The following is a 17,128-nucleotide window of genomic DNA, read 5'->3' on the forward strand; positions in this document are numbered from 1 at the left end:
GTGTGACCTTGAGAACCATAGATGCCCATTTGCTATTAGTACAAATGAGAGAAGTTTTGCTGCAAAACCAAGTAAATTTGTAGAAAAATGACATTCCTTCCTCTGGTTTCATGACAAAAATACTTGGTTGTCTCCTGAACTCTCAGAGCATTTTGCCTCTGGCAGTAGAAAGGCAAAGAGAAGTCCTCAAGTAAAGAGGACATATAAAGTAGGAACTCCGGATCTGGGTGAGGGGCTGTGAGAGAGAGAAGAAGGGGTGGATGCAGATAGCGGCCTGTGGGTTTAAGCCAGTGATTACACTTGGCCCATGAACAGAAAGATGCGTGTTTTCATATAACATCCGTATATCTTCCTCATTATAATTACTGCCAACACCGAAAATGTCAAGACATGGCAGGAAGTATGTCTAAAATGACAGAATTCTTTCTCACTTTAACTTTTTCCTGTGAAATGTTGTGATTGAAAACATTCCATATCGGTGTTTTATTCTACTCCAGAAGAAAAAAAAAAATCTGTGCTGATTCCCTGCTTCTGAATCTAAAGGATCTTTAATTGCACGCACTTGAGAAAGTCATGACGGAAGGACCACAAGAACCCTGCTGGTCTCGTCATTTTACTGGGGAAGCAAGAAAATGTAGTTTCTAGTCCGCCACCTTTCTGCCACACCAGTAATTTGCCAAAAGGGTATGTACTGGGTCATGTCAGCCTCAGGAGGTGGAGCAAAGCGAAAGGGAGGGGTTGTCATGCCACGTTCATGGCCTTTGTGCATCTAGAGATCCCCACTGGGAGCTTGCCACCATTTTTATAGGGTCCCACCAGAGGCTCACAGCTGGGTGTGTTGCGCATGTTGGCAGGATAGGAAGCAGGGCCTCTCCACCCCACAGCTCCGGAGGAACAATTCATGAGAAGTCAGTACAGTTCTGCCTCCCAGGAAGGCCGGGAGGAACTGGCTGTCAGGATGCTGCCAGTAATTAAGGATTTGGCCCCAGAGCACAGCCACTACCCATGTGCTAGTGACTATGGCATCCAGGTAGAAAAAGTGAGACTCCTCCAGGCGTAAGTGGGACTGGGAGACATTTAGTCAGATTAATGCACGCCATACACGCACACTCGCGCAACTGTGGCTGGCAGTGGAGAAATAAAGTGTGGCTCTGGCCACGTGGGAGCTTGAGTGCCCAAGCCTATTAACTCCACACTTAAGGAAGGTGGCAGGTGGGGATAAGACCCAAAACTTACGTTCACTCCTGCTTTGGATAATGGAAACCTGATCATCAGGTATCTTTGGCTAAAGATTTTTCCTGTGTAATTAGCAAACTTCTTAATTATACAGTTGGATTTGAAGCTCCTGCTAACCTTAAAGTGTAAATAAATACAAATTAAATAAAGAGAAAGGATTAGCAGAGAGAGCGCGTGGTACAGAGGTTAAGTGTAGGCTCTGAGCCCAGGCTGTGGCCTTGGAGGACATATCTCTCTGTGCTTCAGTTTTCTTACCTGTAAAATGGAAATAATATACTTAATCACAGTTTTGAACTGTGCTAGCCCCTAAGTGCCCAGTACATTTAGTTTATTGTTATTTGAGTGATGTCATTTTAAGAGTAACAACTCTACTAGTACAAATGGATCAGTAGACACTTTGAAAAGGAAGAATAATAATTCAGAAATTGAATCTCAAAATCTCAGAAACTTGCCTATGTTTCCTATATGGAAGTAAACAAATAATTAAAATTTGAAAATGAAATAAATTCTATCAACAAACATTTATTGAGTACCCAGAAGCATCATGGAGAATGTTGTAGGAATACATAAGACCTTATCAACTTCCGGGAGCTTTAATTCTAGAATACAGCAGGTGTTAGAAAAACAGCATAGAACGGTTAAGCATTTTAGGAAGGCTGCCTGGAGCAATATAAGTATAATTAATATATAACCTTACCTCCATGCTCTGAGAAAAGATACTGGATGAAGAGTCTGCACACAGAGTACATACTGCCTTGAAGTATTTAAGTAAATACAGATTATTATTCAATTCCAAGTGCCCTATATATATATTCATAAAACCACAGCATGAAATTAAATATGACTGACATGCTAAACAGAATGTTGATAATCTGCTCAGTAGTTTATGTTCTAGGCCACAGTTTATAACACTAGAGGAAATGTTAAGGGTCTTTTTTCGTGGTATTTCATTGCACTGACCTTAAATAGACCATGAGAATAAACACAGCATTATAGACCTAAGGCCTTAAACAAACGTGAATTTTATCATTAATTTGCAAGCAAATATCACTCTTAATAAAATTTGAGAATATCACCCAGGGCTATTTCTAGTCAATCAAATTGTGGTTATTATCAGATGTAGTTTTGTACAAGGTGAGGACATTTTCATGAATGGGGACATTTTTAATATTTGCGAAATAATTATGGAAAAGAATGGAAGTAACATTGAAATACTATTTCAGATGTTAGTAATGACTTTCAACAGGCTTTTATTTTTCTCATCCATTTAGCTCACTGTGAGATAGGAGAGGGCAGCCCTGCTGTCCCCATTTCTCATATGAGAATCAGGTGAGGCTTACGCAGGTGTATGTGGCACAGGGGCAGTTCCAAGTGTCTGGTTCCCGATAACCAGGATGCGCTTTTAAGGATTTTCCCAAGTTCTTCCCGAGTCATCAGTTGGCCAGCATTTTGGATTATCTACATGTTGGGTTCTTTTCTTCTCCTTCTCTGTTTTGCCTTTTTTTCCCCCTCCCCCTCCTCCTCCTCCTCTGCGTTTAGCTGCTATTTTTTCTTTTGTTCGTTCTTCAGACGCACCTTGGTTGCCTCCTGTATGCTCAGTGCTATTGGACAGCACTTTGTCGCAGCTCCCATTAGGATTCATGAGATTGACATCTGTTTTTCATTCAAAATCATCAGATTTTTCTGCCTCAACTTTATATAGGAGGAAACGGCCTATAAGAAATGGAATGATTTGAAATTATTAGAATTTTAAAGTTACTTTGCTGATTTTAAACTCCTTAAAATAGGAATTATAGCTTGTTCATCTTCTAAGCCCATTCCAATATTTAATGAATGTGTGGCCGGTACTTCTATTGTTGGATAGTGGCTTTTATCTGAATTGGTAAGTGTTTCTGTGGTGAATGTGGTAAATGTAAATGGCTGTAATTGTAAACACGAATGGTTACTATTAAGATCAAGCTCATTGGTGTGGCATAATCCTACACGGTGTTACATTTATATCCTATAAATTCCCCACATATGTTAAACTAAGTAGAAGTTGTCTGGGTCGTCAAGGATTTTAAAACAAATTCTTTTAAAAAATGGAAAACCTTCCAATTGCAAATTGAGTTATTACCACATCTCTAAATTCTGGGCTTTCTCTTCTCTTTATCCATTCATTAATTTTCCCTATCTACTCATCCACCCCTCCCACCTGCCATCCACCCATAACCCTCCTATCTGCCTGCCAGTATCCCCTTCCACCTTCTCACGCCTTCATTTCCGTTATCTGTTTTAACAATAATAACCTTGAAAGGAGTGTGAAAGACAGTTGCTAATAGAGTTAGCACTATTTCTTTGGTTTTTAATGAAGATGAGCACAGTATTAATCCATTGACCAAAATCTGGCACTTTTAGGAGTAAGGAGGGCACTATTGATAATCATGCTGGGAAAACAGGCATAAACCAGGCTGTTCTGAGTACATCAGAGCATATATATGGTCACTTGTTCTAAAAATCTAAAGTGGGACTCATACAGTATTATGGTATGTTTTAATTCTAGGCTATATGTTATGTGAATTCCTTACTTATATTTAAAACAAAGAGTGGACAGACTTTTAAAGATTGTATTTTGTGTGTATTGCTGTAACATGCATCTGATTTTTCATGTGGTATCAATTCCTGTGCATTTACTCGTTAGCTGTCCAGTTTGAAATCATCCAGATATTTAATTTCTTCCCCTTTGTTACGTTGATCTGGGGTTGATTGCTCTCCCACTCATCCCGTGGAAATCTGTGAATCACTTGCATTAGGTATAGCATTTCCCAGGGTGCCAAAGGGGCTGTAACAGAGGAGGGACACCCAATATTTGTGCTTCTGTGCCCACAATAGAGCTGGGGATGCTGGGCTGGCAGCATTTGCACAAAATAACCACTCTGCATAAGCAGGTGATTGTGCAGGGGCCACAACAGGGAGAGGAAGCAGCACCAAAGAAACTCCTAGTCGCCGAAACCGGTTTGGCTCAGTGGATGGAGCGTTGGCCTGCGGACTGAAAGGTCCCGGGTTCGATTCCAGTCAAGGGCATGTGCCTGGGTTGCGGGCATATCCCCAGTGGGAGATGTGCAGGAGGCAGCTGATCGATGTTTCTCTCTCATCGATGTTTCTAACTCTCTCTCTTCCTTCCTCTCTGTAAAAAGTCAATAAAATATATTAAAAAAAAAAAAAGAAAGAAACTCCTAGTCAGAGGGGGCAGGGACAGCACGAGGATAACAAGCTCAGGCAGGCCATCCTGGTGCTTGCTGGCAACTCTTCAGTGGATAAGAAGTGGGAATTACCGACGTATGGAAGGCTTAGCTGAGGCATGTCATTTATTAACCCACGAAATGACTTTTTCCTCTGAACTTGTGTCTCTGTTTTACATACACTTGCTGTGTGATCTTAGGCAGATCTCATAACCCTTTTGGTCTCGGTTTCTTCACTATAAAATGAGACTAAGAATAGTGCCTATTTATAAAGTCATTAAATTGGTTCATTTATATAAAGCATTGGGACATGGTATTCCAAAAATATTTTAAAAGCTACTCTTTCTGTTAGTATCGTAAGTCACCTTTAGAGGAAAGGCATGTTTTAACCAATGAAAGGTGGGGCAGATGTAGGTTACAGTTGCCAGTACACAAAGCAGATCTTGTATTATTATTTATTAAGGATCCCTTTATTTTCCACACGAATAATTGTAAACCTTCTTTTGCCCCACTCTATATAAATCAGTTTGATTATAATTTACCTCATATGGTGTATATCCCTATCGTAATTTTAATTTGCTCTCATCACTTATGATTTTTATACAGCCCGGAAGTCAAAGAAGTTGGGAAAGTTAAAAGGGATTCATGAGGAGCAGTCACAGCAGCAACAGCCCCCGCCACCACCCCCACCGCCCCAGAGCCCTGAGGAAGGGACGACCTACATCGCCCCTGCAAAAGAGCCCTCTGTCAACACGGCGCTGGTCCCTCAGCTCTCCACAATCTCACGCGCACTCACACCCTCTCCTGGGATGATCCTAGAAAGCATCGAGCCCGAAATTGTGTATGCCGGCTACGACAGCTCCAAACCGGACACCGCCGAGAGCCTGCTCTCCACGCTGAACCGCCTCGCGGGCAAGCAGATGATTCAGGTCGTGAAGTGGGCAAAGGTAATTCCAGGTAGGCTTGCCTCTCCTTCCATGGTCTGTGTCCTGAACTGGACAGGGCAGGGCAACCTCTTTCACCACATCCAACTGAGTGATCAGAGTTGGCTTTCTCTTAAATCCTGGGAGCAAATTGTAAAATTATCAGATGAATCGAGTGCGTCGCGGAATTCTGGTTAGTGTGCTCACTTCTGCGGAGCAGTTAGAGTTGAAGGTTCTCTTGGTAACAGGCAATGGCCATGTCATCCCAGAGAAATGGTCGTGAAAGCAGAACAGCCTGTTACTAGCAGCTTGTAACCAAGGCTGATCTAACCAGAGACCAAGTACACCAAGACCTGTCTATTAAGTTGTAGGAGCCCCTAAAAATATGTCCTTTCAAAAAATAACATCTTACCTCTAGCACCCTTTAAATTGTCCTTGAAATTCCTACTTTAGTCATTTTTTATGCCACAGGATTTTATGAATAAGGTCCCCATTAATTTACAGAAACATCACTTAGAATTGATACCTTAACAGCCCAGTACAGTTACCCAAAGCAGTTTGTTAAAGGACCTGTGGCCAACCAACAGCCATAGGAATGCAGACTGGGGAAAGCTCGGTGACGGATTTTTTGAAGAGGAGCCTAATGTCCCTGGGAATGCAGGGTCTGGGAAAAGGAACAGAAGAAGGCTTGAGACCCAGAAAGGAGGCCTGTGGGACAGGGGACAGGTGCCAAGAGTGCTTATCCAACTTCAGAACTTTGTTGAAGTCCGGGGTTATCCCAGACTATGGGAAGCAAGGAATAATGCTTGTTCAACCACTGCAAACTCATGAAGAGTAAAAGCTACATAATTGCAGATAACACAGTAGCTGATGCTATTAAATTACCCAATATGTTCATATTATTAGCTGGGAGTAGGATAGAGATGTTTTACAGGTTAATACAGAGTCTTCCAGGCTAACCAAGGGTTTTAGACCATCATCCAGCGAAACGCCCTGAATTCCCCAGTCTTATTGGCCCTGGCTATTCACCCTCATTGAGAATTTAGAGTGAATTGAAATGAGGTGTTAAACAGGGCCAAGCCCAGGGTGGGTATTCTGTAAATGACTGTGACATTGATTGGAATCTTAGAGGAAGGTGGCTGTTGGGAGGTTAACTTAAGAAGCTTCTTCCTGGAATGTACTCAAATGCTAAGTGTATTTCTGTGTTTAATCGTTCTGTTCTTCAGGATTTAAAAACTTGCCTCTTGAGGACCAAATCACCCTCATCCAGTATTCCTGGATGTGTCTATCCTCGTTCGCCTTGAGCTGGAGGTCGTACAAACACACGAACAGCCAATTTCTCTATTTCGCACCAGACCTGGTCTTTAATGAGTGAGTACCTGTTAATTAGCCTTCATAAAGCAGACTGCAGCGTTATTTCTTATGTCTTTATGATTTCTAAACAGATGTATGTTTGTGAAGGAATCCACTGCTGCTTGCAATTTTTAAGAGTTAAAAAAAGCTATCATTTGAGAATTTAAAAATTACTCTTTACCAAATCATCGTGCACATGCCTGCATATGTATAAATCAGTATATATAAATCTCACATAATAGTATGTGGGAATTGTCCCAAAAGAAAGATGATCCAGTTGGCTCCAAAAGCTTGACTGGTACAAAGCCACAATTAATAGAAAACAGCCGCTTTTGGTATCTACACTCAGACTGTCTAATTTCTAGGAAGTATGAGTGTGGAAGCACCTACTTCTGTGTACATTCATGTAGTGGTTCTTCTGTTAAGGCTGCACAGACGCTTGGGGTGTTTTCATGACAATTATATTTATTCTTCTTTGCAGTCATAAGAGAAGCCAAACTGTTAGTTTTGTGATGCACTTTCAAAGACTGAAAGAATTGCGGTTGGTTTTCCTTTGACCGTGAATTCCTTCCTGTGTTTTAAGTTTGCCTGTTAATGCTGTTTGTGTTCCACATGCGCGCATTTCCTCTGTGCCTCTCCAGCACTGCTTCTTTGTATTTGTTGGGTCAAGAGATACAGAAAATAAACTGGAACGTTGGAGTGATGAGGTGAACCACAGCCATATTCCAACAGATGGCTCTCCCTGGAGATATGAAAATAGGGGTGTTCAGTGGGGAAGGAAGCAGATGAGAAATAGATTGATGATCAAAGAAACAAAAGCAATGGAAGAGATTAAAAGTGGACACAGAGTGCCAAGATGCTGAAATGGCACCAGCACTATTTACCTGGGAGGACTGGTTCACCCGAGTACGGTGACCTGCAGGCACCAGTATCCCAAGATAAATCCGGAACGGCAGTTGTTGCCTCTCAAGGTGACCCTTCTCTTGGCAGTTACAAAGAATAATTCTATTACTGCATAAATTTTCACCAAAAGCATGAAGTGCGGCCAAACTGACGTGCACACTTTAATTTACTTGTTGTCCTCAGTAATTAGTTGATATTACTAAATAATAAGCCTGTTTTAAAATATGGCTTATAAGCCAAAGAAAAACATAGTAAGGAGGGTATTTTCTTTAAAAAGAAGTGAGGGCAAGAGGCTGTTGGTGTCATCCAGTGGGTCTCCATTTCTTTTCTACAGGCGATTAAAGTGATCCATTTAATTTTATTTAGCACATACATTTTTGTCATAAAATATATGTAACAGAATTTCCATTTTAATTATTTTAAGTGTACAGTGCAGGGGTGCTAATTGCATTCACATTGCTGTACAGCCCTCCCCACTGTCCGTCTCCAGTCCTTTTTCATCGTCCTTAACAGAAACTCTGATCCCAGGGAGCAGTAACTGCACATTCCCCCGACCCCAAAGCCCTGATAACCGCTAGTCTGTGAATTGGCCTGTTCTAGGTATTGCATCAGACGAGGTGTGTCATTTTGCTTCTGACTCACCTTATTGGAGTATGTATCAGGATTTCATTAACGGCTGAATATGATTGCGTTGTATGTGGATACAGTGGGTCCTCGGTGATAACAGGTTTTGCACTTGTGGATTGGCCTCTTTCTACCTTTATCTGTCCACCCTTGCAGCACTCTCGGGGCTGTTCGCAGGCCTGCACAGAGGCAGTGCGTTTCTGCAGCCCGGCCTGTGTGTTTCAGCTGAGACTGTGTCCCATGTCAGCCTTCGTGTTGTAAGCAAGTGTCCTTCTCGTGGTCTACTTAGTGCCATAGGTTGGCACTGTTGGGCTTTTTGTTGGTGATTTCCTGTTTAACGTGACTCCCAAGCACGTGCTGAAGTCTAGGGTTCCTGAGGGCAAGTGGCTGTAATGCGCCTTAAGGAGAAAATGCAGGCTCTAAATAAGCTTGTTTCTGTGCTGTTGGCCGTGAGTTCAAAGTTAATGAAACAACAGTATGTGTCACTAAGGTGTCTCTAACAGAGATACACATAAAACGGGAGTAGGTATAGGTCAGTTGATGAAAATGTTAGAGCCAGCGGCTCTTGAGAGCCTCATGCTCCTGTAGGAGGAGCAGTTCAGTGCTCGCTAATTCAGTCTTTGCTGCCACCTCCTAGAACATAAGACCTTATTTATTTTCACCAGATAGAGAGACTTACCCACATTTTGTTTACTCTTTCATCTGTTGATGGACATTTGGGTTGTTTTCCCCTTTGGCTACTGTGAATTTTGCTGCTATCCACATCGGCGTATAAGTATGTGTTTGAATCCCTGCTGTCATTTCTTCTGGGTATGTACCCATGAGTGGAACTGCTGGGTCACATAGCGATTCTAACTTTTGAGGAGCCACACAACTGTTTTTCACAGCAGTTGCACCTTTTCCCTTTTCTGGTAATGTAATGAGAGTAACAAGAGTTCCAAATTCACCACATCCCTGCCAGCACTTATTTTCTCTTTTGTTTTGTTTTTAAATAGCTATAGTAGGTTAGAAGTGTTGGGGAGAGTTTAAAATATACTCCATATATAACATCATGTAGATTTAAAGTGTATAGCATGTTGATTTGATACATTTACATATCCTATATAATGAAAGCCTAATATGCTAAGTGTCCAGTCGACCATTCAACCAATCAAAAGTGTAATATGCTAAGGTTGCTCAACCAGTCACTATAACGTGCACTGACCACCAGGGGCCAGTCTACCAGTCGATCAGTCACCATGATGTGCACTGACCACCAGGGGGGGCAGATGCTCCAACTGGTAGGTTAGCTTGCTGCTGGGGTCCGACTGATCAGGACTGAGCGAAATGGGCCAGACATGCCCTGGAGCCCTCCCGCAGTGGTCCCTCCCCGACTGGCCAACCTCCTGTGTCCCTCCCCGGCCCCGATCGTGCACCAGTGGGGTCCATTGGCCTGGCCTGCACCCTTTCACAATCCTGGACCCCTCAGGATGTCGGAGTGCTTGTTTTGGCCCGATACTGCAGGCCAACCTGAGGGACCCCACTGGTGCACAAATTCATGCACCAGGCCTCTAGTTGTAATATGATTGCCATTGTGCCTCTAGCACCTTTATCATGTCAGATAATCATCATTTCCTTATTTGTGGTGGGAACAAATAAAATCTGGTCTCTTAGCAAGTTTAATGGTTATAATACCATTGTTTGTATTCACTATACTGTGCATCAGATCTGTAGAACTTGTCTACTAGTTGAAAGTTTGTGCGTTTAAACAGCATCTCCCTTCCCCTACCCCTAACCCCTGACCAGACCACCATTTTACTCTGTTTTTGCAAGTTTGGCTTTTTAGGTTCCACAGACAAGTGATATCTTAGTGTGCTTGCTTTGTCTGTCTGACATATGTCTTAGTAGGTATGAAGTGGCATCTCCTTGTGGTTTTGATTTGCATTTCCCTAATGTTGGGAACCTTTCATGTGCTTAATTAGCCATTTGTATGGCTTCTTTAGAGAAATGTCATTCAAGTCCTTTGCCCATTTTTTATCAGGTTGCTTGCCTTTTGTTCTTGAGTTGTAGGAGCTCTTTACATATTCCGGGTATTAAACCCTTAGCAGATATGTGATTTGTAAATTTTTCCCATTCTGTGGGTTGTCTTTTCACTTTCTTGGTATAATATCTTTTAATGCACTTTTAAAATTGAAGTTTTTAATTTTAATGAAGTCCATTTTATCTTTTTTCTCCTTTGTTGCCTATGTTGTCATCAATTAATTTTTAATTGTGTGCAAACATTCAACTTTACAGGTTCCAAACAAAGTGCAAAATTGTAAGAATCCTTCTTAACAAATGAAACTTAGGGTCAAGCACCTTATATTTGAAGCCTGGGAGAATTAATGTCAATAAAGAGTTTGGAAAATAAGGAATAATAAACCAAAAAAAGAAAAAGGAAAGGTCATGTAAGTTCTTTATGCATTTATCTGTTCTAGAAAATAGTAATAGAGATAAAATGGAACCAACAACAAAAGTTGCATTCTAATGTTATAAGTAGTTTAAATGTTATGAAATCACATAATATTTGAATGAAAAGTTTGTTTCTTTTTCTGAAAACCATTGACCTCAACTTGAACCTAGACTTCTGTAAGCTTTCTCTCAACTAGAAAGAAAAGGGTGGAGCTGTGTCTTTTTCAAAGGACTGGGAAGGGGGAAGGCTACTCCCAGGAAACATTTGGGGATGGCATAAAGCCTTTTAGGCAAGTTGAGCTTGATGCGGTAGCTCTATTACAGGGTGCTATCACAGACCCTGTATTTTTTAGGGAAACTACTAAGTTACAGAGAATGTCCTGCAACTAAAGTCTGAATGTGGATGCATGCTTCATCCTGCATGTATTCAGTGTTCGAAGCAGCGGTTTTAGAATACTGGGGAAAAAATATATAATTCCTGTCTCATGGAACATAACAGTCTAGTAGGGAAAAAGAAATTATCTAAAGGATCCCAGAGTTATTATTGTGATAAGTATCAAAAGGAAAATTGCTTTGAGGGCAAGCAGTTCATGGGAGGTGTTGATCTAGTCAGGAAAGGTTTCCCTGGACTAAATTAGTGTCAATCAGGTGAAGGAAGTATAAGAAGAGGAGAGCTGATTTAGGCTGAGGCACCAGCATGTGCATAGGCCCTGTGGCAGGGAGGGCCTGAATGAAAGACATTGTAATGATGGACATGGAGAGATGTGAACAGGTGTTGAAAGCCAAAAGCACCAGCAGTTGCCAGTGGTTGGATTCTGGTGGGGTTTGGAGGGGAGGAAGAAGTCAATGTCTAGGATGACTTCCAGGTCTGTGCCTTAAGTGCCATGTAGGATTTGGTTGGTGTGACTCCCTGGACTAGGGAACAAGGACAGAGGACCAGGGTTTAGAAGGGAAGAGTAAGGGAGGCCAGATTTGGACATGTGAGGGTTGAATAATCTTTGAAACAGTATCCAAGAGGAAATATTAAAGAGGCAGTTATTTATACAAATCAGAAAGTTAAATAGAGGTCCAGGCCAAAGGTACAAATTTGAACATATTTTGCAGTAGAGTCTAAAGAAGGAATCCCACATCTCCCTGAGATTAAATGCCATTGTAGCCCCAGGGAGATGTGAACTGGAAGTCTGGAAGCACGCCCACTCATTGCCTGCCAGCACCTTGCACATTCGTCCCTGCTGAATATGCCCTCTGCTTTCCCCTGGCAGTGCCTGCACTGCTGCACCCTTCCACCAAAGTGCAGGAAGCGACCTGGCATTCTGGGCAGGGGAGTCACGCGTGCCATTCCGGGGAGGGTAGGACCCGCTGCTGTGGTCCTCTCCGCTCTCCACCAACCCTCTACTGTTGAGACCACCTCTCACCTGCAGTGATGGCTCTTTTTTAGGTGTCTGTATCCCCCACCCACCCTTGTCTAGGTGGCACTTTCTCATTGAAGTCACAGACTCAGTCTCATCGTTTTTCATTTCCAGCACCTACACTGTGTCCAAGGCACAGTACGTAAGCTGTAAATATTTGCAGAATAAATGAATTATTGAACAAATGAACCAAATAGTCTGTTAATCAGTCTAGAAGGGGATTTCTAAATTATCCTTTCTCATGATGAGGATGAAGTTTAGAGTAAAGAATTGTGACATGGGGTTTCATGAACGGAGGCACTACTGTGTTTAAAACAGTGGACAGAACTTCAAAAGGCAGTCGTTCTGCAACCTCCCCTTCCAGCTGTGCACCAGCAGCGTTGGATCTGGAGGAAAGGCAGGGAGTAGGGAATAATTAAGGAAAACGTTCTTTCTAACTTTTTATTAAACATTGGGGTGAAGATATGAGTTAGTCCTTTAAATTAGCATAGAACTTTTCTTATTACTCAAAACTTTTCAAATATATATTAAATGATTAATTATTCCATTTTTACCTTAAAACAGCTTTTCATATATTGTACCTGATCACTGCAAGTATTCACCTTTCTTACCAACTCAATACACATATGTAAACTCCCATTTAAGCCTGTAATGAAATTTCTTTAGGATGTTTTTTATTAACTTCTGAAATGAAGGTTTGGTCTGCACTCTCTTTGGAGACTCAGCCAGTACTTCAGAATTAAAGTGTGGTTAAGAGCAGATTTGTATTGTCTCAAGTTGTAGCCCAATGAGAAATGTGTTTTGGGTGACCTTTCAGTGCTCCGTGGCTCTGAACCTTTCCTTGTTCTGCCTCACAGGTTGTTGGTAAAGTAGAGAAGGTGTAAGTCTTGGTGTCCCTTTCAGACCCTCCCTGCGAGCGCTCTGATGTGGCTGCAGGAGGGGAGGGGAAGTCAGCCCACACCATCCTCGGGACCAAGTGCTGACTCTGCGATGGCGGCACCATAGAAAAGCCACGTGAGACGCAGTCGGTCGTCTCAGGTCATGTGTCCTGGAGTGCGGTCCATCCCTGTTGGGTGCCCAGCACGGGCTCTCTGTGCTGTCGGAGCCCAGTCGTCCTCAGAACTCCCCTGCACCCAGCTCTGCCCGCAGGACGGTGCCCTGAAGGCCCCTCTGTGTCTAGGGTCCCCCAGCTCCTGGTGGCCTGGCTGTTCTGCAGGCTGCATGTTCCAAGGCTGTGTTGCATGGTTCAGGGGGGATCTGAGCGTCCTCGTGGGGGGCTAAGCGTGGTTGGAGGTCCACTGTGGCATGCTGTGCATTCCGTCCCGAGGCTGGGCATTGGTATTCCTGACATAGGGGGGACTTCTGTGCCTGGACTCTTCCTCCCGCAGAGCCAGAGCCAAGGTCAAGGCCAGAGTCAGGGCCAGGGCCAAGGTCAAGGCCAGAGGCAAGGCCAGGGCCAAGGTCAAGGTCAAGGCCAGAGGGAGGGCCAGGGTCAAGGCCAGAGTCAGGGCCAGTGACAGGTGAGGGACAGTAGTTCTGATGAGAGGGACGAGGACGAGGGATGGAGCCTGGGCCAGCTTCCCCTTCACTGCCCCAGCCTCTCTTTCCCTCCTCTATTCCCTTTCTGCTTCGTTCCAGTAGGATTTCTTCCCATCGGCTCCCTGGGACCCTGCTCTTTATTGTTTCTAGTCTCTGGCCTACTCCCTTTCCCTTCCCCTGCGTCACTTGCTCCCTCCTCCTCCAACTCCCCTCCTCCTTCTTCCCTCTTCCCTCTCTGTCACACACACCTCTTCTCCCATCACTGAGATGCCCCTTGTTGGATTTTTTTTTTTTACTTCTGGTTTACTACCAGGGGATAAACTTTAAAAGAAAACAAGTCTGTTCTGTACCTTATCTCTGCCTTGGACCCAATGAAAGCCCAGGCCCTGTACCAGCAGCTGGAGGGCTGGGTCTGCAGCAGAAAGTGTGAGCATTGTGCTTGTTGGACGGGAGAAGCAGCTCCCCTGAAGGGCGCCTGTGCAGACCGACCCACCACCCACCATGGCTCCCACTGCTGCCTGCTGCTTTGCCTGGCCAAGCAGATGGTGGAGTTTGAGAGTCCTGAATTAACAGAAACAGTGACACTAGTAGGAAATGGCAGAAGCATTGCAGAGTGGAATTCTCTTACACAGAGGTGGGGTGCAGAGGACACCTGTCACCTGAAGGAGGCCACGGTGGGCCCTGGGGAAGGTGCAGTGTGGCCTGAGGAGACCTGATAAGCTGCAAACCAGAAACAGTCATTCGCTCAGTGTGTATGGGGCCGAGGAGAGGTAGGTACAGTCCCCCCAAAATAAGAGCTATTTTCTTTTTTAAAAATTTTCAATTCTAGTTGACATTCAAGATTATTTTAGTTTCAGGTGTACAGCATAGTGGTTAGACATTTACATCGCATATGAAGTGATTCCCCCAGTAAGTCTAGTACCCGCCGGACACCACACCAGTTATTACAGCATTATTACTGCCTGTAGTCCCTATGCCATTTACATCCCCGTGACTATTGTGTAACCCCCCTTCTCCTCCCAATAGTATTTTATTCTTCAATGAACCTAGCGTAACGGTAAGAAGTAGAGTTGTAGTAAGAAGATCCTTCCAGACATTTCCAGCAGAGGAATTGAGAGCAGGGACATTCTCGGTGAATTGGGCACACTTCAAGGACAGGTCCGGAAATGAGGGTGCCAGGGACAGGGGGTGTCCGTACCTGGGGAAGATAACCCTGAGGAGAGCGGGGTTAGTTTAACACCAGAACCACAGGCAGACGTCCTAACTCATTTCCTGACCCGCTTTCTTTTTTGCCAACCCCTGCCTCTCATGCAGGACCTCTCGAGGGAGATGGGGACACATGTTATTCATTCAGTTGTTCATTCAACTAACTTGAGTCTACTAAGCACTGATCCAAGCACTGGGAATATCACAGTGACCGCAACATGGAGCTCACACCCCACGGAGGGTGGGTGCCCGGGACAGTGGGAAAGTGGAGGCAGCTTTGTGAAGAAATGCACGGCTGTGTCCCCAAGGCCCACGGCTTTAGGCAGTACGCCTTCGTCCCTGTGGTGGCTGTATATACCTGCAAGAAAGTGGCATTTCCCGTGGTGAGGTGGGGTGTGGATGTATTCTCTGAGGGCGAGCGAGGTGTATAGCTACACCAACCTCCTGGTGCTCTAAAGCATCCAAGCTCATTCTTGACTCAGCCCTGACATTTGGTGTTTGCTCTGTGCAGGAGGACGGCTTTTCTCACCATCTTGTCTCAGCCCCAGATATTCCGTATCCATCAGCTTTTGCCTGGCCACCAGACCTGAGCAGGCCCCTCTGCCCGGTTCTTCCCCGTGGCATCAGGGCTTATTTCCTTTGTGGGGTAGGTCTCCTGCTCCCGTAATGTCCACTGGAGGCAGGGACAGGGGCAGGACCTGGCCTGTCTGGCTCACCTTTGCGTCACCAACATCTAGGATACCGTCTGGCATTAGTAAGTGCTTTGACGAACTGATTAATTTCAAAATGCTGTTTTCAACATTATTTCCTGCTGCATAAACTCTGTGCTGGACAGATGAGCATTTCTCTTCCCTGGTCCTGTCCTCCCCCACTGTGTATTCTCTCCTCACGCTTCCTTTGCTGCTTCTCCATTCAGTCACGAGGGACTTTTCCTCCCAAACTTTATTTTTTAATATCAGTTGTTTGGTGCTTTCTGTGTTTTATGTACATTTCACTCCCGATAGACCATAAACTCTGAGAGCACAGAAAGTATACATTTAAATTTTTTCAGAATAGCCAGCAAAAGGCTTTCTACGCAATTGGCACTCAGAGACGACTTTCGGCTTGTTAATGAGGACTTTTCCTAGCGTGAGGGTCAGAAGCAAGTCCCTACGGTGGGTTTACCCTACAATGTTTTTAGGGCTTAGCATGTGAACTTAATGAAAAGGATTCATTCTTTGTGGAGTTGTTTTCAAGTTTCACTTCAGGAAGGCTGCTGTATGATAATATGTCTTGCATTGTAGTGTACCTGAGAAATACCCTAAGTCATTAATGAAGCTGGTTAGTTGCCAGTAGAGTATGAAATTAAAGCAAAGCAAATAGGAAGGAGCAATCTAAACCATATATAACTGTATTGGAATAACAAGGGAGCTATTTTTCATTTTGAATAAAAGTCAAAACCAGTTTAAGATCGTATGTTACCTTTAAAGGCTTAGGGTGGCTAATATTAGCATATTTTTAATTTCAGTTAGCATGCTCAAGAACTTTGGTCTCCAGTGCCATCTGCTTACAGGAAGTTCAGAAGTTCACAGAATGAAAAATAGACGTTTACAAAATGTCAGCCATGCCCCTCGCTGCCTTGACTAGTAACCTACAAGCGGGTGGAGAAGAGAAGGCGCTCAGGCTACCCTTGGACTACGCATTGTGCTCATGTCATTTCATGTGCGTGTGTAGCGTGTTTCTGTGCTGACGCTTTACGGGAAACAGGTGTCCCTGCTGGTGGAGTGGCCTGGTGGTGTGGTACTCATTCCACGCAGTCATGAATGATGTAGATGTTCAGAATGTCCTGAACAAAATCTGCTCTGTGACAGATGTTCAGAATCAGTAATAAGAAAGGACACGTGGCCAATCTCTAATAAATTAATCGAGTTGAACATCATAATTTTTTAAGGCAGATGATTTGTCAGCTTTCAGAGTGTCTCAAACAAAAGAAACTACCTTTCACCCAGAGTATGGTGCCCGGAGATGTTTCCTAGGACCCAGTTGATTAATGGCCAGCGTCTGTGATAACGGTCCCTAGAGGTTTAGCTATTTTCTTCTTCCGAAGCAAGACTTTCACGGTAGAAGAAGGAAACTGTTATCTTGCAAAGTGAGCACAATTGCTGTGCACCTTCCATACCCCCACCCTGGCACATTCACCCCCTGCTCCCGTCACCTCCGCGGGTGTGAGCCATTGCTATGGAAGCACAGCTGCACCTTCATCAGAGTGAACGTCCTCCTTTATACCTGTGCCAGGCTGTGATTG

The 17,128-nt window shown here is 43.9% G+C and overlaps 1 protein-coding gene across 1 annotated transcript in view; it reads left to right on the forward strand.

Moving 5' to 3' along the window:
• The window catches only part of NR3C2 (nuclear receptor subfamily 3 group C member 2), a 284,982-nt gene that overhangs the window by 232,104 nt on the left and 35,750 nt on the right, over positions 1-17,128 (forward strand). Inside the window, exons 5-6 of the mRNA XM_081090950.1 lie at positions 5,064-5,414; positions 6,607-6,751. Coding sequence (XP_080947076.1) covers positions 5,064-5,414; positions 6,607-6,751 — 496 coding nt within the window. The remainder of the gene's footprint in view (positions 1-5,063; positions 5,415-6,606; positions 6,752-17,128) is intronic.

The sequence above is a fragment of the Myotis nattereri genome, assembly GCF_964212035.1.
Source record: "Myotis nattereri genome assembly, chromosome: 5".
Classification (NCBI taxonomy): Eukaryota; Metazoa; Chordata; class Mammalia; order Chiroptera; family Vespertilionidae; genus Myotis; species Myotis nattereri.